The sequence below is a fragment of the Barbus barbus genome (assembly GCF_936440315.1).
Source record: "Barbus barbus genome assembly, chromosome: 39".
In the NCBI taxonomy this organism is placed as follows: domain Eukaryota; kingdom Metazoa; phylum Chordata; class Actinopteri; order Cypriniformes; family Cyprinidae; genus Barbus; species Barbus barbus.
The window spans coordinates 21818118-21844420 of NC_136717.1; the positions used below are offsets into that span (position 1 = coordinate 21818118).

General features: G+C 38.0%; 1 protein-coding gene across 1 annotated transcript in view; it reads right to left on the reverse strand.

The window, feature by feature from the left end:
* Window positions 1–26303, reverse strand: part of LOC306858196 (ELKS/Rab6-interacting/CAST family member 1-like) — a 210122-nt gene that overhangs the window by 130027 nt on the left and 53792 nt on the right. Inside the window, exons 11-13 of the mRNA XM_079398619.1 lie at window positions 25595–25735; window positions 18327–18520; window positions 4885–5020 (exon numbers count right to left, since the gene is read on the reverse strand). Of these exons, the coding sequence (XP_079254745.1) occupies window positions 4885–5020; window positions 18327–18520; window positions 25595–25735 (471 nt within the window). The remainder of the gene's footprint in view (window positions 1–4884; window positions 5021–18326; window positions 18521–25594; window positions 25736–26303) is intronic.

Here is a 26303-nt window from a genome sequence, read left to right on the forward strand (position 1 = left end):
CAAAGACCTCAAGAAATCAAAAAAGTCCAAACCTGATGCTGCCAGCGCTAATTTGCCTGGACCGTAATGTAACATCTAATCCCAAGAAGGTTCCTCTACATGCACAAATCATTGTTAGGTCAAGCACAAGCAATTCGTAAGAAACATAACAGTTCCCTGCTGAAAAAACAGTCAGGTTTGCTGGTTTTAACTGGTTAAAGCTGGTCTTCCATTTTAATGTCTCCAAAACACATAACAGAATAAAAAAACAAAACAAAACAAAAATACCCAAACAAAATACACACAAAAAAAAAAAAACACAAAACAAGACCCAAAACAAAACAAAAAAGCCCAAACAAAAACATCAAAGCAACACAAAAAACTAAACAAAAACAACCAAAAGTAAAAAACAAACAAAAAAAAAAAAAAACTCAAAACTACAAAAAACACAAAACAAGACCCAAAACAAAATAAAAAAAGAACAAAGACCACCAGCTAAAACTAGCAAACCAGGTATGCTTACCCATCCCACTGAATCCCATTTCCTAAGACTGTCCTGTGCCAACTATAGCTTCCTAATGGATCCTGGATGTTGCACTGCAACCAGTCTGTTATGGCAGGTTGAGAAAATGACATTTAGGATGAAAAAAGGCCTCCCCCAGGGACAGCAATATGTTCCCCCTCAATAAAAGCAGCGTTTGCAGGCCAGCGAGTCATAAAAGGCTCCTGTTTGACTCTTTTATATCTGCGTGTTTAAAAAGGACCATAAACCTGCAATTCGCCTGCAGCACTTTGGCTGTATTAACTCCAGTGTGTCGCCATCCCCTGTCAGATCTTTTCATTTACCTGCAAATGCGAACACAAGGAGAAAGACCAACGAGAGACTGCATGATGGCAGATGTATACCCGTTACATAAATCTTTACATAATGTGTTTGTTAAGGATGGGTCAAGGATGGTTAATTATTGAGGTTGACTAGTTTCGCTAGATTTTTCTGTCGGACATTCAGGAATCCCCTGCTGTTAAAAAAATTAAATAAATAAATACAATAATGAAATGAAATAAATAAAATAAAATAAAATAAAAAGCATGAAGATAAATCAACCTGCGGTCCATATATAGTCAGTCTTTCTTAACCATGCACAAACTTACATGCAGACCACCAGTGCTTATAAGAGCACTTAGCAGCATGATCCCTAACTCGCCAAATGTTATAAAATACTGTTTCACAATTGCACACTAAAGGTGTCATTCTAAGCTCTCTGCATTTGAGTGCTGATGTTTACAACCACACGAGAGCACATTGTGCCAAACATAAAAGTGGCTGTGAGACTTATAAACAGAAGACCTATGGCTTACAACTGCTATTCGTAATGTGCGGCGCTCCGGCGTCAGTCTAATGGCTTCTCTGGAGTAGTGCACACATTGCACCTGTGGGGGAAACCCTTTTCTGAGCTTGCTTTGATGATTGCACAAAGTATGTGGCGGAATATGTTCACCCTTTCTAAACTGAAGCATGCTGACTGGATGTACCTTTCCATTCTTTGACCTTTGTATTTTCTTTCCAATGCTCCCTTCAATTTTTCCGTCGTATATGTCTTTGATGAAGGCCGGTCAAGGTGGAGATTGGGATACAGTGGGGCCTTCTGTTCACAGGGCATGCTGGGAGTCAGAGCATTTGGTGCTGCACTCCGTGCAGTAAAAGGGAACAGATTGAACCACGTAGTAAAACAGGTATTTACTGGGCTTCATTATAATGTCATCTTTTCTCCCCCGCTGTCTCTCTCCATCCTGCTTCCCAGCGAAAGTCTTGATTTCTTCAGGCTGATGATATTTGATCAGCGGGAGAGGGTGGGGGTGGGGGTTACGGCTTGATGATTCAGTACGTATTGCACGTCTGGGAACTCTGTATCCGACGGAAAAATGCTGAAGAGATGTGGAGGCCTATAAAAACCCATCTCCAGTTTTATCAGACAAGAGAGATAAATGAAAAAGGATAGGGATGATTCACAAGAGGTTAAAGTCACGCTCTTGAGGGCCGTTGATCAAAGACCTTCTCTTGCATTGCAATTCTCTGCACACGCAGTGTCTGTGCCCCATTTGATCATCTTATTGGAAACTAACAGATAATCTTAATTAACTAGACGCTGACCATTTTGATACTTGCCCATTAAAAACGTCACTACCAAGATTTAGCAAAGTAGTGAACAGCACGTTGCTATCTGGTGAACTGTGTGGTTTCTAGCGTTTTTGGTAGTTGTTAGTAGGCCCAAAGTTAGGGTTGGGGTTGGTTAATTCAAAGTGATTAAATAATGTAAAAAAAAAAAAAAAAAAAAAGTTTCACTTGAATTTTTTATGGTAATTCTGTGGTGTTAACTATTATTATTGTAACATCAATATTTTAGTTAATATTTAGGTCAGGTCAATTTTAGAACTATAAAAATCATCCAATGTTCACTTCTGAAGTTTTGGACGACACAATTTCGGTAACTGTTTATGTTAAACTGTTGTTGTTAACTCAGTATTATGCATGTACCAAGTAATTTTCATGCACGAGTAATAACAGATTAGTTTCTATAGTTTTTCTTTTTCCATGAGCACTGTTAATGACTCATAAAAAGTAATGTGATTTTTGTATTCAGCTTGTCAAACTTCATAAACATTAAAAATAAAAACTGTTTCACAGTGTTTTTTTTATTCCAAAGCCATTATTGAATTTGAATTAAATTTCAAACGAGGTTACAAAAAAGAAAGAGTGAATTTGAATTTAAATTTCAATTCTCAGAATTTCATATAACCCTAATAAGTATTGTTCAAAAATAAATTTTTAGAATGAAAGTTGGTCCATGTTTTTATTTTTTAAGTCATGAAGGTTTTATAGAGCTTACAGACAAACAGATCGATGAACACCACTTCATTTCCCAGAATGCATTACCTGCGTTGTATTTCTTAGCACTGCAGTTTAGACCTAGTCATTCCTGCCATTCTAATTTCAGTTCAACTTCCTGCGTGTTAAGGCCAATGCAGTTCGATGAAAATTTGAGGTATGAATCATGTCAATAGCACGCATTACACACCAAAGTTTAACAGTAAGGCCTACGAGTTTGTTCAAAGTTACAACGATGCTTGCCTAAGAAAGCACCACTAATTAGAGGACTGATTGGATCAAATCATGTGAAAGCAGCACAACGCCACCAGCAGGAAACTCAAAAAAATAGAAGAGAGAGTCCTTCCTTTCTGACCATCTAACCTTCTCCAATGTCAACAGTTGCTATTCTGAATGTGTTTGTGCAGCTCTGTTGCTCAACCACAACCGACCACCCCACATCTCACCTCAGGGCTCCAATGGAAACCTTCTTCATTAATTGAAAAAGCCATTTTTAGTGTTGGGTCAGAGAGAGACGACTGGTCTGGTGTCCTGGACTAACCTCTCTCTCAGCTCACCCTGACCAACCGACTGGAGCGGGACCACCGTAACCATACCGAATCATCAACAATAATCAGTTTCCCTTCCAAACACATCCAATAGCGTGTGGAGACAGCTCGGGGTTCGCCTGATCTGGAGTCTCAGGGCCTCAAGGCCGGATCGTGACATGCCTGTGGGGGAAGGTGGTGGTTGATGGTCTTGGCTGAAGGAAGCAACTGTCGCCGCTTCCAGACGAGGCCCACGATGCAGCAGCATCAGGGTGCTTCGAATAGGGGAGCGCAAGCCACAATGTGGGCTCGTGGCAACGTGACCCCACGGAGGATGGTGGGGCCCTGAAGTCAGAAATGAGCTCTCTTTGACCGCAACACGTACTTTTGCGCACGCACACACCGAAGCATCACTCGCCGGGTACCACAGGTCGAGGTCCAATAGCACATCAATCCTGCTGTCAGAAAAAGAGCATATGAACTCGAACGAAAACAAAGAACACATGACACAGAACAAGGAAAATGTGAAAACGGAGAATGATCGAAAGAGCTAACCGACGGCCAGGAAAAACACAGAAAACCACAACAAAGGGTGGGCCGCTGTGGCATTGTTGTCCAGAGATCTACGGCAAAGAGGAAAAACAGCCCCTCCATAAAAAGTGGGACTTTTTGCGCTGAGATTCTCACAGACATTAACTGCTGATTCTGGCTTTCTAGTCGAACCCTCACTCTAGAAGGACGGGAGCGGCCACCACAGACCACCATCCTCTCAAATCGGAGCAAAAATAGTCAATTTGCTGAAAGTTACATCAGCCTGGATGAGATGGTTCGTATTTGCAAATCGGCTTAAACTAAACACGCCAATACCTGGATACTGTTGCCGACGCTTCTGCTTCAATATCGCAGAGCCATAAATTCAAAAATAGTTCCTGCGGTTGCACTGAACAACTGTGTCTTATTTCATCGTTCAATTACTCTCTCCTTTTCTCTTTTCCCAAAATCCAAAGCTCACAATGAGAGGAGGACACAAGGTCAGGATGTGCGTGAATGCGGTCTGGATGAGGGAAACATGAGATCGCTCTTTACCTGAGAAGAATCCCAGCAATTTTCAAATGAGGAACCAGAGCTGACATCCAAACTTATATAATCAGAAGACGGATTGCTCTGAGCAGACATATTTCTAGGCAGCACAAAAGGAAAACCTTTAAACGCTGCACAAAAGATTGAGCTTTTGTGAATAACTCATGGTTTGGGGGGAACTTTGACCCTCTTAAAAGGTTGATGGGCCTCATTATGGGTTAAGTTTCAATGTTAAGACTATAACAGCCACTGCTCTAGTTGGATTTCAGTGGTTTTGTGTGTAAAACCCTTGGTCGAAATCCATTACAAGGCACAAGGATTCATCCTGCATTTCAATTAGGCAACATCATATGAGTAAAGGAACGGACTCAAGAACTGTACATAACTGAGTAAAGTAAATATGGACTTTACCTTGATCTGTTGAGAACTCTCGTTCATGTTATCCTCTCGCTTACGAGCCTCTTCCATCAACTGAGCATTCTTGTGCTTCTCCACCTGCTCTTTGTGCTTCAGGTTGGCAACCTTCTTGGTTTGGTCTTTCATTTGCCTGCAAGGACACACCAACAGATTTCAGTCAGACATTTACCGATGGACACTGAGGTGGATGGATACAGGAAGCATGAGGAGAGAAGAATGTGGTCTTTGACAATTAATGGTATAAAAACTTTTTAGGAAATAGCATTGCCAAAAGATTTGCAGAACGCACATTATGAAATAATGCATAATGTTTCAAAATACTATTTTCAAAAACAAAATATGCATTATTATATTCAGAATAACAAAAATTCAATATTGGATCAAACAAAGATCAAATAAAAACGTTATAATGTTGCACTGACGAAATAAGATCACATGCCTATTGTACATTTAAAGTAATTTTAATCTGAAATTCTGTGATATTTTAATATATCACTATGTATTGAATTAGGAATGGGTCAAAATAAAACAAAATAAAAAAATTAAATACATACTAAAAACTTGTACTAAAGTTCAAATTAATATATTACAGTTATTACGTTAACTGTGTACCTTTTTAAACAAAATAATTAAAAAAAATGTGTTACTATACAAAAGAAGGTTCTTCAGATTATAAAAAGGTAAGAACGAGATGGTTCTTCTATGGCATCAATGTGAAGAACCTTTTAAGCAGCTTTATTTTTAAGAGCATATAATTAGGAATGGGTCCAAACAAAACAAATTATAATAAAATGGCACTATGTCTGACTGATGAAAACAGATCACAGTCTGATTGTACATATTTAAATTTGAATTTATATAAATTTGAAAATCCAACTATTTTTTAATATATTTTCATTAGTTACATATTGTATATTAAAAATGAAATACCAACTAATATTATCAGGCCACAAGTAGAATTAAAGACCTCTTCATCAAAGAGTTTTATCGTCTTTTGTACACATGCAAGCAGTCAAGTACAAACAGAAGGGTCAATGAGAAGAGCCAAAAGCGGTCTAGCTTATTATAAATGACAACAAAAGGGAGCAGGACTGATCTCCACAGATCAAGCTGTGCTGCAAATGAAAGGCAGTATGTTTGTGTTTGAGCTCTGGGATTTTTCTCATTATCCTTTTCCCTCCTTCATTTGCAGTGGCATGGAAACCCGCAGGAACACAAAGCTCTACCAAAAAGGAAGGAATAAATAAATTAAAAGAGCATTCAAGGTGTTTTCATTTCTGAGAAGTGTCGCACCAACAGGCCTAGATGCTGCGGTCGCTCCGTCTCAGAGCGCGAGAGTTTTCCTGTTTACGTGGCCGCCATCGGTGCATTGTGCACTGGCAGCGTGGCGACCGGGATCGGTTACTGTTAACCATCTTGACTTGATCAAAAAGGGAAAATCTGCGTCTCTGCCCTGCAGAACAGATGTACCTCTGACTATGCCAACACCAATGTCTTTAAATGAATAATAACACAGCGTTGTGGAAAGACCTCCCTCGGCCCCCCCTTGACACCACAGAGCATTGCCCAAGACACACAATACGGGAAGGTAATTGAAGAGCTATTATGGGGGCTTATGGAATATGACAAGCTACGTCTATGTGTGCCAGGAAAGCGGCATGAAGGTGCTCCACCAAGGTGCTTCAGTTGATGTTTTGGAGCTTTCAGAGCGCGTTCGCTGAAGCAAGGCGACGTTGAACAAGCCTTGGCGAAAGCAGGCCAAGCCGCTGCGCCACTAGAACCTGATCGTTCTTCTGGATGAGCTGTTCTGAGCACAGTGGAGTCTCTGTGTGGAAGTACCAGAGGAAAGCTGCAGTCTTCTGGCTCCCGCTGCAAATACTAGTACAACTTTGCAAACAACAGCCATACAAATATTTGGAGATCAGGTCAGCCTGGTGACATACTGCTAGTAAAGGAGCAACTGGTTTGAGCGATTATCTGTCTTTTCAGAAGGTTCCCAAGGTTTTCTTTTCTTTTCTCTTGGACATGAGGATCACGAGACATGTTGACAGAGTGTAGGCAACAAAGAAGTTGTTGTATCCAATATTTGTTAGAATCATACATTTCTGCAAACGCAAACAGAAATCGGGTCTTGAGGCTAACAAAAACACAATAGGTCCTTGATCCAGTTTCACTGTTAGGGTGTAAATAACTAAAAACAGCATGCTACTAACTTGACCACAGCACATCAGCTGTTTCAAAACAATGCGGATTTACCATGTAGAATGACAAATGGCTCCATCGCTGTATTTTTAATCAGCAGAGTGAACTTTGTCCTCTCTTTTGAAAGCTGCATTGGGAAATCAGATTAAATTGGTGAATCCGTTCATTCACATGGTTCATGTAAATAAACGATTCACTGATTTATTTAAACAATTCGCTGATTTAAACAAACAATTCACTGATTCATTTAAATGATTCACCAATTAATTTAAAACAGAAATATTTATTTAAACAATGTTTCCGTCTGTTATATAAACGCATTTTCTAGTTTTATTCGTTAGTTCTCGAATGGGCTAACTGCAGAATTAAGCAGTACCATCTGACAATTATACTTCCAGAATTCTTCTCAAAAAGCTATTTTTAGTTAACTAGCACTAATATTAAGTGTATTAGTGTAGCTTGGCTGTAGTTTAACAATTTTATGAGCATCTTAACAAGATGCAGTTCCAAAGTAGTTTCCTCAACACTGCTAATTTGATGCTATTAAAAAAAAATCGAATAAAAGCGCCGCAAATAAGTTTCATGTCCATTCTGGAAACAACAGGCAAATTGCTCTGTGCTGTCAAAAAACCATCTTGAAGATAACATGACCATATAACAAAGCAAAAAGAAAGACTTTGTGTGTGTGCTCCAGGGAGTTTGTGTAACAGGTCATAAATATACTGGAATGTTCCTATTTGGTGTTTCCAGAAGAGGCCAAGCCATCTGCTTGGCTCCGCTACACTTGCAATAAGCAGCTGACTGTTTTTATGCATTGCACGCCAGCCTTTATTCAGGGTTTTGATTATATGTTTATATGTCTCCATTTGAGCTCTGATGTGATGGGATAGGTAACCCCATTTCGCAGAGTTCATGCAGGAAACACTTCTACAGCAATAAAGAAGAACGGCAACATCTAATTCAGATGTAATTCGCCAGTCGTTCTGGTATTTTTGATACGCTGTGATAAAAGCGTACGATGGCGCAGGTACAGTGTATAACAAAAGCGATTTGTAAACCTTGCTGACAGAGAGGCTTTGTTAGGCGGATATTACTAGCATGCATGCCAATATTTTCCGTGAGCTCCACTATGGTCCACTAAGTGATGGTGACACTCTAATCTAGCCCATCCTGTCAGTTTAAGTCAAATACTGATTTCAAAGATTCCTTAAATGGACCCAAAATATAGCTCTGCTTTACGTTTATCAGTGTAACAGTGAAACAATGAACCACACAACACCCAACTGCATTTACATGAAAAGGAATATTCAGAAGATGAAATCATCATGTAACCTAATCATGTAGATTGCAAATACTGATATTTCTAAAATGTCTGTATTGATTTGAATTTGGAGTCATCATTAGAGATATCTAAAAATTCTGAAACCTGTGAAAATACATTTATATTTCAGTTTTTTTATTTAAAAATTTACATGAAGTGTGTATAAAAAAAAACAACTATTGATTCGTTTTTATTTAACTTTTATATTAAACATTTGGTATCAGTTATTTATTGGAAAGATATTCATAATGACAAAAGATTTCTGTCAAATAAATGCTGTTCTTTTGAACTTTCTATTCATCAAAAAACTCTAAAAATATTAAGCAACAACTGTTTTCAACATTGATAACAATAAGTAATGTTTCTTGAGCATTAAATCAGCATATTAGATTTCTGAAGGATCATGTAACACTGAAGACTGGCGTAACGATGCTGAAAATTCAGCTTTGCCACCACAGGAATAAAATTACATTTCAAATACATATTCAAACAGAAAACCATTTTTTTTAAATAGTAATAATATTTCACAATATTACTGTATTTACTATATTTTTGATCAAATAAATGCAGCCTTGGTGAGCATAAGAGACTTTAAACAAAACATTTTATCAACTTAAGACTTCTGAACAGTAGTGTAAAAAAAGAATAAATACAAGAGATATTTTAAGAGAACATCTCACGCTTATGCTAACACAATAACCTAAATGGAAACATCTCTGTTGTGAACACAGCTACGCAAGTGTTCAAGGGCAGAGACCCCATTTAAAGGCCTTCTTTACTTCAATTTTTCCAACGCCAACATTTTCCTTTCCTCTAAATAAAGCTCTGGATCACATACGTAACCCTGTCATCTTCCTCCTCTCTGTGCTGAGCTTCATGTTGCATTAGTGGCCATATTATCAATACTAGGAAAACTGTACTATATCTGAGTGCCAGTGCGGCTTCAGGCGACATTAACATGAGTGGAAAAAATGAAAAACAGGTAAACAGGTATACGACAGCGCGGGAGAGAAAGAAAATAATCTTTCAGCACAATTTTGAGCTTGTCTAGAGGAAAAACACACTAATTATACATAAAAAAGTAACAAATAATTCCAAACAAAACACACATTTGGACACACAGGTGAAAATGCATTCAGAAGAGAATTTCTGTACTCCAGTCCAACCTAATGCTTTTTAATGAATCTTATTTTCAGGGAGCGGAAACCCTTGAATATTATCAAAAACAGTAATTCATTATTTTGGTCCAGATCTTACAATTAATAATTCATACAGAAGACAGCTCCAGGCAATGTTTACAGGGTAAGGCTTGAAAGCACTTTGAAATTCTCAAGATATCGGCTGAAGCGTGTGAGCAAACATCAGAAAGTTTGCTAACTTTCGGCTATAAAGATGTTCTAAACTTCTGCATAATGAAGTCTTTGAAACATGCATCTAGTAAACACCTCTCCAAAAAAAAAAAACATTTGCGCATTTGCGTCCTTCCAAAGCCATGATGATAAGTGAATGCTGTTGAATGACCACCATCGCAAGTTCAAGCTAGGAAAACAAAGCAATCCAAAATGCGCAAGCCCTCAAAATGACTCCTTATAAAACGTTTGCTCTTTCAACATTTCCTTTCTCAAAATAATATGAGCCTACATTTCTAAACAATTACGTTTTGTGGTCACTTAACTGGAGAAATGAGGCCCGGCGGGCATTAAAGCAAACGTTACTCCAAAGTTCAATCGCACCTGACACTTAATAACATAAAACAAGACCCAATGGTAAAATTGGGTGCGATTTCGAGATGAATGCACAAGGAAATCGATGTTGAAGAAATAAATCCATCACGCCGTTATGAGGAATTCTGGGTAGAAAACAGAAAAGCATCTTATGTTACGAAGCCAACCTGCATTTATGAGCGGGCTGCGCAACGCAGAAGGCTGGAGATGGTTACCGCGCCGCATTTTCATCCAAGCCTTTTGGGCCCACTTTTTGATGTCATTTTTCTTGCTCTTTTCAACAGTGCTGACAGAATTGCACATAAGTGTGCCCACACTAACAGTCCAGGATGGGATAAACAGCAAAAAGGTTGAGTAAGGACAAAAACCTTTCTGTTTATCGCAAGCCAGACCTGTTTGACCGGCAGAGAACGGAGTGGAACGCCATCAAAGACTGTTTGAGAGTGTGTGTTTACTTCATCCCTCATCCCTCTCAAAGTCATCTTTTAATGTCAATTGTGTCTTTATATTGGCCGGATATCTCCTTCCCGGCGTTCAGGATATGTTCGTGAGCTCAGGACTAATAAAAGACAGGAAATGTGGGTTCTTCGCAGACTGTGGCCATTTCTCTAGCAGCAGGTGGAGCAGAGCTGGCAAGAGCCGCTGCTTGATAGCGGGGCTCATTTTCACAGTTCTGTCTATGGTGAGCGCGAACTTTTTGAGCCTAATAGACTTTGGCTTCTGAGGAGGTTTAGCGGCCAGGTGCACGACGGGGTATCCCCGCGTCTCTTACGTACCGTCCTGCGTGCCGCAGATGATTCCCTCTGGCCCTTGACTAATCTAGTTAATCATGCGGTCGGCCCTGAGGCCAGGCCAGCCAAAGCTAACTGGAAAGCTCACAGAGACAACAGACAGGCGGAGGTGTTCCCCGAGCCGGCCGGATCGTATGCACTCATCGACAGGCCCAGAGAAGCAGACCTCCCTGTCTGTGCGGGATTGTGGCCTTCACCTGCCGAGGGAACCGACAGCGGCAGACCAGCACAGCAGAACAGCCTCCCGAAATATTGAGACAAAAGCCAGAAATACAGCCTTCTACCCCTCCAGAATGAGTAATGGTGACTTAAATTACACAAACAGAGAATGTGGGAGAGAGAGGAAAAACAGAGGGAGGAATGACAAAATATATTACCAAATATATTACTATATATTACAAAGGCACTGTTTATTAAATATTCCAAAAATAACATGCGGCAAGCTCATTTTAAATCAAACTGATAATACTGTATGCAAAAAAAAAAAAAAAAGAACGCTTATAAAATACTAAAGAAAAATTAATTAAATTATTGTGCACACAAATAAAAATATATACTATATAATAAAATAATAATAAAAAGTATAATACAGTAGAAAATCATTCTGACAAAAACTGAATGAAAACAAAATTAAAAAGAAAATGTGTGTGTAATGTGTATGTTTATGGATATATATATAAATAATGCCCTCCCAGAGTATTGGAGCAGTAAAGACAAAATTGCTCTGTTGGCTGTGGAGTCAAGACATTTACAAATATGATTAAAAGATGAATATGAGACAAAACTACAGAATGTCACATTTTATTATTGGGTGATTCAACACATAGATGTTTTACCAGCTAAGAAGTTCAGCACTTTTAGAGTTTCATCCCTCTATCTGATGTGAGCGTAAGCATAAGGAACAGTTGCCTCACAGGTCTTTCTAAGTGATCAGCTGTGTCCTGTTGCATTAATTCTTCAGATATTAAAAGCAGGGAATGTGTCGTATCAGTTATATCCATTACTTCTGTATTCTGAATCTTGCATTCGATGATGACACACACAAACCAGGATGAAGATGAGGGAGCTGACTTTGAGAGAAAAGCAAGCAATTTGGATGCTAAAAGAAAAGAGGAAGTCAATTAGAGCTATAGCAAAAACAAAGAGCATGGAGAAATCAAGAGTTTGGAAACCACCAGCAACCAACAACGACCTGATCAGCTGAGAAAACAAAAGTAGTTGATGACAGACAAATCATAATAGCTGTGAAAATTAACCCTAAAAGACGTGTCTGTAAAATCACCAACAACTTCCAGAAAGCTGGGGTGATGCTCTGACAACCTACTGTCCTCAGGAGACTTTGACACAGAATTACAGATGCTACACAGCAAGATGAAAACCTCTGACCAGCACCAAAAATAGAAAGGCAAGATTAGAGTTTGCAAAAAAGCACAAAGGTGAGCCAGAAGAGTTTTGGAACTGTGTTTATGGACCGATGAGACAAAGATGAACCTTTATCTAAGTGATGGGAAAGCAAAAATGTGGAGAAAAAAAAAGGGAACTGCAAATGATCCCAAGCATACAGCCTCATCTGTAAAGCATGGTGGAGGTGGTGTCATGGCATGGGCATGCATGGCTGTCTCTGGAACAGGCCCTCTCAACTTTACTGATGACTTAATGTATGATGACGGTAGCAGAATGACTTTGGAAGGGTGCAAAACCATCTTGCCCACCAATATTCAAGAAAATGCCACCAGATTCATTGGGAAGTGCTTCATATTGCATCAGGACAATGACCCAAAACACCCTGCCAGTTCAGTCAAGGAATTTATAAGGGGAAAGAAATGGAAAGTCTTAGACTGCCCAGGTCAATCTGCAGATTTAAATCTGATTGAACATGAATTTCTCCAGCTGAAGAGGAGAGTAAAGGCAGAAACTCCACAAAACAAGCAAGCAACACTTGGAACTGGCTGCAATAAAGGCTGGGAAAAGTATTTCAAAGGATGAGACCAAGAGTCTGGTGATGTCTATGGGTCACAGACTCACTGCTGTGATTGTGTGCAAGGGATCTGAAACTAAATAATAGCTTTTAATCTTTTATATCTGCCTTATGTTCAACTGTCCCAATACTTCTGCTCACATCAATGAGTGGGATGAACTCTAAAAGTGCTGTTCTTTTTATTTGGTAAAATGTGTGTGTTAAAATGGCTAATAATAAAATATGACATGTAGTTTTGTCTCATATTATATATATATATATATATATATATATATGTGTGTGTGTGTGTGTGTGTGTGTGTGTGTGTGTGTGTGTGTGTGTGTGTGTGTGTGTGTGTGTGTAATCATATATTCACAGACAAGGGCAGAAGGACAGACAAGTCAGAGTCTGTCAGAAAGAGACAAGAGAAATAAAATGAAAAACAAAAAGACAGAGACTAAGAGACAACACGTAAAAGATAAAAAGAAATACAGTTATAGAGACAAAATAAGAAAGTAGAATGAAAATCAGAAAATAATTAGAGGTAGAATGAAAGGGAAAAAGAGTGAGAGAAATAAAAACAGAAAGAAAAAAAGAAAAGAAATACAGAATGAGAGAATGAGACAGAGGAACAGAAACAAAGAAAGAGAGGAAGAGAAGACAGGAAGCGTTCATACTTCAGGGAACGACGCACATCACATTTATTGTCAAGCATTTGTAGACTAAATCAAGAAGCCCTGGAGCTCAGCAGCGAATGCGCAACACTGGGGAAAATTCATTTCAGAGTGACATGGATTCCTTTTCATTACACCGCACCCCTTCATCTGAGGGAGATATCAAATCGGCCCTGTTTGTTGTGTTGCTGAGTTCCAGAGAATAAATAAAAAAAGCCAAAACACAAAGAGGAGGAGAAGAAGGATGAGCGAGAAAGAGATAGAGAGAGAGAGTGACAGTTCTGTCAAGCGCTCCCGTAACATTCGGCTTGTTTTCTAGTGGAGTAACAAAAGCGGAAAAAATAAAACAGCTTGACAAGTCTCTGTTCCAGACCAAACTAAAAAGAGATGCAAATAATAACCACGATAAACAAGCTGAGCACAGAGATCCCGGCTGTAGCTTTTCAACACCGCTCGGGAGAAAATGACTGATGGAGATTCTTTACGCTCCAATTAGAAGTTCTGCAAGGGCTCTCCCACGTTCTTTTCCCACATCCTTTCTATCTGTCATCCGCATACAGCAGAAGCTCTGGTGAGTCCTTCTTTTCTTCTTCTGAACTTGTCTCGGCAGACCTCACAGGTAAGCTAGCATGCAGTAATAAGACAAGCTCTTCTCTTATAGCGCCTGCTTGACCTTCCCAGGTTTCCTCATTCCTTCTTTTGAACCTTTAATCAATTCAGGTCAGAGCAATTTCTCTTTTTTTTCTCCATAGAAACTTTAGAAGCAAGTCCAAGGGGAGTGATGGAGGCAACAAGAGCAAATTGGGGTTAAGTGCATCGCCCAAGGGCACCACCACACCACAATCAACTGCTGAATTATTTTCCCCCTGTCTTGCGGATACTGTTTTCCTCCCACCGGCCCCTCAGAAACACAGGTCCCGGATCATTCGAACCATCCTTAAAATGATTTACAGAGCAGGCCCTGGTAAAGCAGCATATAGTTTGTGTGTTACAACCTAAAGTAGTTGATTTGCAGTTGTAAGGAAGTGCAGGGGAGGAAAGTAGGCATACTGACCTTGAAAGCAGACTGGGAAGTATTCCAGTGAAAAGAAATGCAGAGGAAGAAAGAGAGAAATAGAGGTGAAAATACACCTAGAGTGAGCTGGGTTAAATTGGAAAGCTAAGACAAAAAGAGTTAACAGTGCATGAGCATTCGCATGTAGATTAACTGATAAAAGCAAAGTGAAAGGAAACATACATAAAAAATAAAAAGAAATCACAGGGATGATGGCAGAACCTGACGATGTGACATGCAAGCGCAAATGCTTCTTCGCATAAAAAAAAAAATTATAAAAAAAAATACATAAAGTAAATGATATACATATACCATATACATCTTTAGTAAGGCTGTGAATAGTGATTATTTGAATATACAGATGAATTAATCCATTTATACACAACTATACATACAATTTGCAGAGAAGAACATAAAATGGGCTTTAAAATGTAATAATATTAATAAAAAATTATTACAACTTACTGTAGAGGAACATTCGCAGTAATTTGTCAGAATATTCACAGTGTACAATGCCAGGTTTATTCATAAATCTTGACTAGAAATAATATAATATACTATAATATAATAAAAAATAAACACACATAAATGTATATATTAAGGAATAATATGTTAAATTTATATGAGAAATATTTGTATTATTATTAGCATTAAAATAAATTATATACAAATATAAATATACATACAAATATATTTTTTAAATGTATACATGTGTGTATTTATTTTATACATAATAATAAATATAAACAGTACACACACATGTAAACTAACTTTTATTTTGAATGCAATTAATCGCGATTAACCATTTTGCATCCCTAAATGTAATACAATATAACATAATATATCCATATACATTTTATTTATATACTATATATAATAAAAAAAGTCCATACATATATTATATGATATATTACACATACAATATATTTTTTATATTTCGTTTACATTTAAATATTAAAATAATGCTCTATAAAATGCAGTAAATTAATGTGCTAAATATAGTCCTTAAACATTTCCATAGAACGCACCGCATCTTTTCTGAAACTCAAGGGCATGTTATTTTTTGAGACGCTGCTTCATCATCCTTACAAATAGTGCTTCAGTTGTATTTTTCATTTGTTTTACCTCTATTTCTTTGCTACTTGTCTCTTCTAGCTCACCCTCCCCTTTTAGCTCCGTCTCAAACAGTGAGCCTTACAATCCTCCATAATTACCTGCAAATTTACCGCTACCGAATTTATGAAATAAATACCCCAATGCCCCAATTCACCCTCTGCCATTTTTCTGTGACTTTGAAGGCATTTTCGAACAAGGCCTGCCTCCGCACCACTGATCTGCAACAAGAGGAGCTTTGGCTTCTACATCTCGGAGCGAGAAAGGCAATCCTGACTCTGAACAGAACGCGTTGCTTCTACCTGCCACTCGCATCTTGATTAAAGACGCAGGAGCTAACAGAAGAGGATCTGTCTGAACAACTCTCCGTCACAACCACATCAAGAGTGCTGGAGAACTACGACACAGAGTGAACAATGGGAGGTTTTTGAGAACCGAACTCCCCGGTGTGTTTCAAGAACATAACTCGACTCAGAGCGGTAATTAGCTCGGAGCGCCACGGTTAGTGATTGTGGCTGGTGTTTATTTCAGAAATCGTCTCTCGGTTGACATGAATGATGCAAGCCAAGCATATGGAATTTGTTTTAGTCTAATCCTCTCCTAACGCACATCTGTTAAGAAACTGTGAGACGTTCAATGCGCGTTAGATGAATATTAATGAATCAACAGAAATCCACCTAAAAACACTTCTAGCATCCAACGGCGAGAGTAAATAAATGGCCCTGTCAGGATTCCAACTACAACACAGCTTTGAAAGGCTTGACGGAGGCTGTAAGGGAGTAGTACACGACTGTCAATGCACAACATCAACATCCGTGACCTCCACGACTCTTCACCTCCAGGCCAGACTCTAGTCTGTTTACACTCAAGCCCTATTTCAATTATTCATCTCCTTTATTTATTTATGAAAGCCAAGATGAGAGAAGGTCTATATCTGCCTTCTATTAATTAGTCCAATTAAACAGGCCACCGACAGAAAGCGCAACATATCCTGGGAGGAGCAGACATGCAGTCGAAGGTGTGCAATCCATAAAGTTGGAGATCTTATTCTCCATGTCTATGAACACAGAACATATACTGCCTTCCAAATGTTTGGGATCAGTAGGATTTTTTATGTTTTTAATGGAGTCTCTTATGCTCATCCAGCCTGTATTTATTTGATCAAAACACTGAAACAAACAGAAATACTGTGAAATTTTATCGCAAATTTTAATATTGGTTTCCTATTTTAATATACTTTAAACTACAATTAATTTTTGTGATGCAGCGCTGAATTTTTTAACCAGCTATTACTCCAGTCTTCAGTGGAGTAATGATGCAATTCACGCTCAGAATCGTAGATGAATCGCATTCAATTTTGAACGTGATATTGCGTAGCTTGTCAGCGATCTATGGCTCTGTGTATTAAATGTCGCTCCATCTGAAAGCAGGTGACGGAGATTTACCGCTAACCACAGAACCATCTTTACTGACGAGATGCGCATGTCTATCGCATGCCATATATCGTGCAGCCCTACTGAAAATTCAGCTTTGCTTCACAGGAATAAATAATATTTTAAAATACATTAAAATAGAAAACTGTTATTTTAAATTGCAATTACAGTTTTTTTCTGTATTTTTGATCAAATAAATGTAGCCTTGATGAGCATAACAAACTTCTTTAAAAACATTAAAAATGTTACTGATCCCAAGCTTTTGAATGCCAGTGTACTTCGGGATCAGAGCAATGTGTTTGAGATTAGAACTAAATCTATGCTTGCAATGAATCTTCCAGACAATGCCAGCATCCCATAATGCTGTGGGATGAGCGCTGAAGTTGCCCTCCAAATCTCCTACAACTCAGTTTTGGTCTAATGCCAAAATAAACGGAGGATAAGAGATGACCGAGTGGGTGAGAATGGCAGCTCACAAAGAACACAAACAGAAGACACCCTCGTCTTCTTCCTTGCTCCAAACTGCTCTTTTAGTGCTTGTTCCAAAACCAAAAATCATTGAGAGGACATACGGTACTAATGTGTACCCAGTTGAACTATACAATGATATGGACACCCTACAGTCCTGTGGACTTCACAGATACAAAAAACTATTTTGGACTGAATTGGTGACTTATCTGTTAGTAGCGTTATATATAAATAGGTACATGTACACTAAGGTTGTCGCAATACTCAATACAAGGGACATTTTTACTGACGCTGTAAAAAGGCTGATACTGTTGCTTTTATTTCAGCAAGCAATCGTGAATCCTGCAGTGGAAACATGGCAGATGGAGAATGGAAAATAAATTGTGGAAGTTGCATAAATGAAAAATTGAAAAATATTGGGCTACATACAAGATAAACTAAAGACGGAAATGAGATCACATGCGTAGACACAAACAGAGAAAGAGGTTGCAAGTATCCTGTCATTTGGGGGTTTTATCCCCAAACGTGACCTAAATCTGACAGAAGCTTCCTTTGCAGACATCTTCAGTTGGAAACATTCAGAAATTAAATAAATTGTGTTTAAATTTAAAAAGGGTTTGGATTAATCAATAGTAGCTACATAAAAACAACAGAAGTCTATGTTGTCTTCATTAAGAGTAAACGTGCAAGTTTGTATACCTCTCCAGCTCGCTGATCTTGCGATCCTTGTCATTCTTCTCATTCTCCATCTCTCGGAGGATTTCCAGGAGCCGGTCCACCTCGGACTGTGCCTTCCCAGCATCCTCCTTGAAACGAGCCACCTCCAGCTCAAGTGTGGCAATGCGTTCCGACAGTCCTGCATTTGTCTGAGCCTCAACTGCAACAGATTGAGCCTGTAGGGGCCAAAAATAGAGTCTCAGGGGCAAGCACAACAAAGGCTGGATTTTTATAATGTAACATAATATAGTTATGAACTAAAAAAAAAAAATAAATTCATAAATTAAAATAAATTCACCAATTAAGATGGTAATAATAAATGAATAAAGATGATATAAATATTAAAATATAAAATGCAGGTAGTTGTATATAGAAAGGATTAATTTTTCACATTTTGTCATGTGTTTTTGTGATTGACATCGGGAACACCACAAAACAAAAGTGAGTTCATTTAAAAATTTTAAATAAAATGAAAATTTACATTAAATTAGTGTTGTCTGAGATAAATTGTTTGCAAATATTTAATGTATTATTTAAATCACACTGGATTTGGTGTAAATAGGAGTTACACCCCAGAAAAAGTCTCAAAGGAGTTTTATAATGTCCTCCCCTGAATAGTTTCACAAGCTTTGGGTTTTGCACGGGTTTCAGCTGTGAATGGACAAGAAGACATGAGGCTCCCCTGACTTCAGCTCTCCAAAGACAAGCTGTCAGCGGTCAGACCACTGTCATGGGTATGCGTGTGCGTGTGTGTGTGTCTGTGGGCTGTTTTGAGGTCTCGGACACTCGCCTCACACCTGCAGGCTCTGTGTAAGCTCCCCCGTGACATCACGACAGGATACGCTCTCATTACAGGGACACATGGAAACACAATCATGCTGAAGTCATCAAAATAATTAGTGACATTACGGCCATCTAAAGTGCCGGGTCAAGGGCCTCCTCTAATGAAAAGTAAATCAGTTAATTTCCCTGGACAATTAAAGGAGTCAGCCGTAATGTTTCTTTCATAAAAGTCCTCTAAAAGGACACAGGTGATTTCCTGCTGCAAAAAAATACTGCTGTGAAAACACAAACACAGTGCAGGCTTTACAAGCTGAGGACACAAGAGCTCTGTGTCATTTACACCATGACTACATGCGCATGAATGTGTACATACCACATCTGAACGCAGAGGACATTGAAAGATAGCTTCAATGTGTCCAAAATGTGGTTACAAAACTAACCAGGCATGAAAAGTGATTAAAAAAACCTTTTTCCTCACTAGAAACCTGCTACAGCGCTGGCATAAAAAAATACAGCAAAGTGTCTGGGATCCGAGGTTTCTTCAGACTGGCACTGTGTGAAAGAGGACTGTTCTGGTTTATTGGGGATAATATTTGAAGGTGACGTTTAGGCCCCGCTAATTAGCTTTATTAAAGTCTCGGCCTAAGGTTGAGTAGGTTTCCACTCTCACCGCCAAGAGCTTGTCATCTGTGGACGGGCCGGCTGGTGCATGAGAGTGCACGTAAAAGCCTAAGTCTGGCAGAGAAATGAAAGTTTGTATACGAAAACATACGATACACACATTTAACGTGCAATTAGCATCAAGAATGTGTCAGAAAAAGGGGGGCGGGGCAAATAAAAATCTGTCAGTACAAGGCACTTTCCATGAATAGGGTCTACAACGTTAAAATGATGTAAATGATGCAAGTATTTATTTTATTTTCAACAAATAGTCAATGAAAGGAGGTGCTTAACTGTCAGAAAATGGTAACAAAAATATACAACTAAAAATTGAATATAATTTGAGTTGTTTATTTTCTATTCATTTTCTTCAAATGGAGGTTTACAACTTTTTCCAACCTGGTTACTAAAATTTGGGGTATAAATACAGTTTAGTAACAAAAAGAAAAATGCAAATCCTTTGACTGTTATTTTCTATGAATTAGATATGAAAATTAAATAGACAAAATGTAATGAATAATAAAATACATTAAAAACTAAATATAACAAAATAAAGAAAGGAATAATTTTTCATCTTTGCATTGAGACATTTTGTCATGTGTTTGCCAGGCAGCTGATTGGAAACAGTCTTTTATTTAAAAAAAAGAATGAATGAATAAATTAATAAATAATAAAAAGTAAAATAAAATGAAAAAATAAATAAATGAATACATACATTAAAATCTGAGTTTCTGGGGCAAACATAGTCTTTATATTTAAAAAATATATAATAATAATAATAAAAAAATAAAGCTAGTTTGGGACCAAGTGCTGGTTTGATAGACCTACATTTCCCATAAATTAAAGAAAAAAATATAATCATTTATTTAATAAAATTATAAAATAAATTATAATTTAAATGATAAAATAAATTATAAAATAATTTTCTTAACATAATGGGGAATGTTAAAGTTTGACAAATGCAGTCAGCATCCAAAAAGTGTATAAAAATGTGAAAATAGATCATTCACTTTTAGTACAATACATGTCAAAATAGCAACTTTGTTGCATGATTTTAATCGGTAGATACATTCTTGAATATATCTATCTATTAAAAGGAGGGATATAGATATTGATGTGTATAAAACAAAGTGTATTGTATTCTTGGAATGTGCCACATTCGTCTGATGACATGAAAAGCATGTATTCAAGACCACTGACAAACCCGTTCACAATACGGACACAGACGTGTACTTTGAACATCTGAAAAAAAGGACAAAAAAGAAAAAAAGTGACAGCGAGACAGAGAGACTGGGTAGGAAATAACTAGCATTTGTACAGTTATTAGTGGGTGTCTGCTTGTAAGCTCCATGAAGCTTGTTGGTATTGGAAAGCCAAGGCAGTCCATCCATATGGCATCATCTTTTAAAGGAACAACCAGTGTCCCAGAGTGCACCAAACAGGGGCTTGTGGGAAATGCGGTTTAATAATGTTGTTTAATAATGTGTTTGTGCCTGTGCGGCCGGGCAAAATAAGAGAGCGGCTGTGTGAAAACAGAACACATTTGCAGTGTTTATATGCATTTATGCTGACTTTCTTGACCTATAAATGTTCTTGCGAGAAAACATCTTGGTGTTGAATGATATAAAAGTGCATGTGTGCACAGCCGGGGATGTAAAGGAGAGTTTTGATGTGCGTCCATATGAAGTAGTTGAGGAAGTGCATTGGGGGACTCTTGGGTGGTTTGAGTAATGTAGACCGTTGGATGTCTTGGTGGCATGTCTGTTCTTATTTTGTGAGCTGCGCTGACACCTCCATCTTCATACACTCCTGACGGTCACGCAGGGACAATTGAGGCCTCCGCCCCCTTTCTGTCTCATCCAATCACAGCAGACGCCCAACGAGCTGTCAGCGGGTTTTCACTTGCACTGCTTTTATACGAGACCCTGTGCGAACACAGATGCACACACGCTGCCAGAGATTTCATTACTCTTGGAACGGACGATGGGACCCAGATCTTCTCATCGAGCCATGCGAAGAGCTCTGAATGTGCATACGAAGGTGACCGGTTCATACAAGAGCTCAGCATCACCATTCAGAACTAAACGTACTTGCACATATTTCATTGCAGTCTGAAAAAACTAACAACCACAATCGCCTACATACACAGAAGCTCACAGACATGAACACTTAAGGGTATGAATATTTAAAGGAATGATTCAATTCAAGATGTCATCATTTACTCAGTCATGTTGTTCCAAACTTGTATGACTTACTTTGTTCTGGAAAACTCAAAAGGAGAAATTTTGAAGAGTGTTTATGCTGCTGTTTTCCACAAACAAAAATACAGACTGTCAAACTTCAAAATGCACAAAAAACACTAAAAATCATTATAAATGCCATTACAGATTCATTTTTGGGCTTGAGGGGGTATATAGTTTTTTGTTAGTTTGTTTTTTCACCTGAAAATGGAGAAATGCCATAAAATTAATAGGTATATCAAAATACTGTCTTGAATTGCTAATTCACTGCATTTTAATATTTGTTAACCATAATAACTCCAATATTAATAAGAATCAAACACTAATAAATCATCATCATCATGCCCATGTTCCATCATATTAGTCTGGAATGACAAGAGAGTGAACAAATGATGACAAAAGTTCATTTTTGAGGGTAACTGTTCCTTTAAGACAACTATACTAACACTAAAAACTATGGTTGGGCACTTTAAAAGTGTAGCATCTGTAAAGGCACGTGCACACCATACTGACACAGCTCAGTGCGACACATATCAGCTTACAAACATGCCACTAAATCCAAGCTCTGCTGAGGAGCAACATCAAACCACACAAGATCATCACTCTCAAGCTTTAGATAAGGAAAGATCTCATGCAAGCAAATCTCAGAACACTCAGAGACTCCGCCAGCTCCCTAACATATCCTCTCTATCTCAAATACACACAAAACTAAACTTGAGATAAGCCTCCAGCTCATGCAAGCAAAGCTCCACTCACACATTTATTAGTTACACACACGCTGGCACTGCTAAGGGAGGCTTTTCACACCGAGATGCACTTACAAGATTGAAGGGATGGCCTGACATGAGCTCAGAGCGCTTTCAGAAAAAAAGAAAAAGAAAAACAAAGAGGGGTTGGGGAAGAAAACAGAATTGGGCGATACACAGAGAGTGATGACGAAATATTTTTAAGCAAAAAGTGAGAAACATTTGATCTGGTTAAAAATCAAGAGACGACGAGGCAGGATGAAGAAAGAAGACAAGAGAAAAGACAGAATTAGAAGAGTGTGAAAACAGATGGCAAAGAGGAAAGAAGTCACAGACATGGTTGGAGCATCAAGCGGTGTCAAAACATCACTTGTAGTGGTTTGGAGTAGCATGAGCTACAAATATAAGAGACTTGAGATGATTGGGAATAGGGATGCACAATATATTGAAATAAAACTGATATTGTTTATGGCTGAAACATGGCACTGTTCATTTACAGCTCATGATGTTTTTCAGCATCTCAAAGCAGCTTAGTTCATTTACTGTGAATCAAGCCGCTCACTGTGTGTGTGTGTGTGTGTATGTGTGTGTGTGTATATGTGTGCGTGCGTGCGCATGTATATATACACACACACACACACACACATATATGTATATGCACACGCAGTGTATTTTAGTGTTAGTCAAAACTTGTATTTTAGTGTTAGTCAAACCCTGTATTTTTCATATTGTAATAATAAAATCACAGGAGAACTAAATATCACAACATCAGTTTTTTCCAATATCGTGCAGCACTAATTGGGAACATATATAGCAGTTTCCAAGACACAAGTCACAGAAGTGAGGCGTAGTTTTCCTCAACCTTAAATCAAATCTTGTGTATTCCAACCAGCACCATCAGAGATCTCTGTAGTGTGCAGGAGCCATAAGATATGAAATTCATTAAATAGCTGTGTTCCAAAACCAAGAGAGCAGTCTGACTGGGCAACATTTGTAACACATCCATTTAAATAAATCAAATCCTGAAATCTCAAAAACTGCCTGCAATTAAACTATATATTTCAAATCAGCAACAAAGTCTGACATGACGGTAGGTCTGTGCGATACTGACAAAAACAAAAAAAAATCTAAATTTTTCAGGGATTTTATCGATAACAAAAATCAGACAATATTTTGCTGATGTGTTATTGTTCTGGTATCTTAAGGACTGCCGTGAACAGCTGACACTTAAAGTTTTTCATATTCTGTGTGGTGGTCAGTTCACACTGATAGAAATTAATCTTTTCCAATAAGTTTAAACTGATTTTTACATTTTATGGGCATTTATACCTTTATAAAGCCATTTTCTCTAAAAGTGTCCATTATCTTTTGAGTCAAATTCTTACATTAAATCAGTGAATTAGAATAATAAGACATTTGGGCTGTTACCAAACAAGTGATATCAGTACCAACAAAATTCATCTTTGCAATGCAGAGGAAACAGAAGCTGCGTCTGAAGTGGCATTTAGATGCATTTACACACTGTTTAATACAAAATTGAATGCATTTAACCTGCAATTACAAAAAACATGAACCTGCAATAAACAAAATAATGTTTTGATATATTAATCATAAAACGTTGAATACTGATATTTGAAATTATTTAAATAATAAAAGATACTTTAAATGAGAAATTAAAACCACCAGTAGGTAGCAGCAAGTCACGTTAATAATTGAGTCATTTGGATTGAACCGAATCATTTAAACAGTTGATTGATTCAGGAACAAAACAGCGTCATGTTACTCAGAGATGTAAAACAGTGCTGTGGCTGTGTTTGGAATTATTTTTGTTGTCGAAATAGCGCAAAAACAAGAAAAATGGTGTCTAAAAAGTAAGTCTTAAGTCTTTATTAACTTCTTGTTTTTTGAACTGTTGTAAAAAAAAAAAAAAAAAAAAATCAATATCACATTTGTAATCATGGTAATTTTTGGAGAAAAACGGCACTCTTCAAGTGAAATTAACTAAATGAAGTGGTAAAAATATATACATTTTCTGCCCCCATGTTTTGCATTTGTGATCATTCTAAATGTATTTTAATAGACTGAATCATGCAGTGAAAGTATGCACTCTAAATGCGTACATGCACTAGTCTAGATTTCACATAATGCACTCTGAGAGTGCGTTTTGAATGGTTTTTCAAAATACTCGTTGTCAAGTCGCACATCGTTAAAACAACATTACGATATTATCGCAGAAGATATACATCACACACCTTTACATGACGGTCCCATAAATGTTGTTTCTTATCCTCAGATGGCATTAAAAAGTGCATATCTTTTATTTAGAAGGCAGGATTTATTCCGCTATATTCTGCATTGCGCTTTCTCCCATTCCTAAGTATGTAAGCGCACCCTCTTTATATATCTAAAGTCTTTGATCAGACTCTGTTGGAATGAATGTTTGTTGAGTATCTTTTTGCACTTGCATTTGAGTGCCTGTTAATATAATTGTGCTGTTGAAGTGTTTCAAATGAATCAAGTATAAGATTAGTTTAGGATGCTGTCATTGAAGGTAGAGGCCTATGTTGACCACAGTCTCGCTCGGGTCTGGAACAGAGCTAATATCTTCCCTCTATAGCTCTCGACAGAGAAAACTCCACAGGTAAAGTGCACTTGAGTGAACATTCAGCTCACTGTCATAGTATTAAGTGTTGTCAATGTAGCGCTAAGGGTATGCCAGTCACCCTAATGACTTGTTAGGCATTTTCGGGTGCTTAGATGACGACGAGACTCTGTGTTTGCTAGCTGTGATGCTTCATTTCCCTCCAATTGTCTGGCTCACCTTCTTGAGTTGACTCTCAAATTTGGTGCATTCCTCTCTCTTCTGCTCAAGAGCGATTTCGAGACTCTTCAGCTTGGAGTCCTTCTTCAGTCCAGAGGAGGCCAGGGACGAGGCGTGCTCCTTCAGGTCCAATAGAGAGGCCTGAGGACGAGGGAAAGGAAGGTTGGATTAGAGAGCACTTATTGAACAATCTACCTCTGAATGTAGACGATCAGGTTCAGGCGGGGGGTGGAAGAAAAAGCTAATGAGAAGCAGGAGGAGACTTTGTTAACGTCATGCCACACTCCCTGATTGCACTGAAACAACCTGAGCACAAACACATGTAAATATGCAGATTGGAACCACAGCAAAGCCTGTTTCGAGCCAATTTCAACATCAGGAAGCACGAAGAGCCAAGACAAATTGCCATGTGACAGTTTTTTCTTTTCAAAACGTACATTTGTATACAAACATGCAATCAAAAGGATTTAATTCAGTCAGATCATATTGGATCAAATAAACTTGACCTGGTTTCGGAAACAAAAACATTTAAAGAGTTCACTCTAATCTAAAAACTCACTTACTTATCCTCAAGTCATTCCAAATTTTTATGTGTCTTTCTTTGGTGTAACTGTGTAATGAATTTAGATTGGAGCTTTCTAGTTTATAAAAAGATGGAAACCCACCAAAAAAGTGGCTCATGTGTCTTATACACATTCTGAATCTTCTG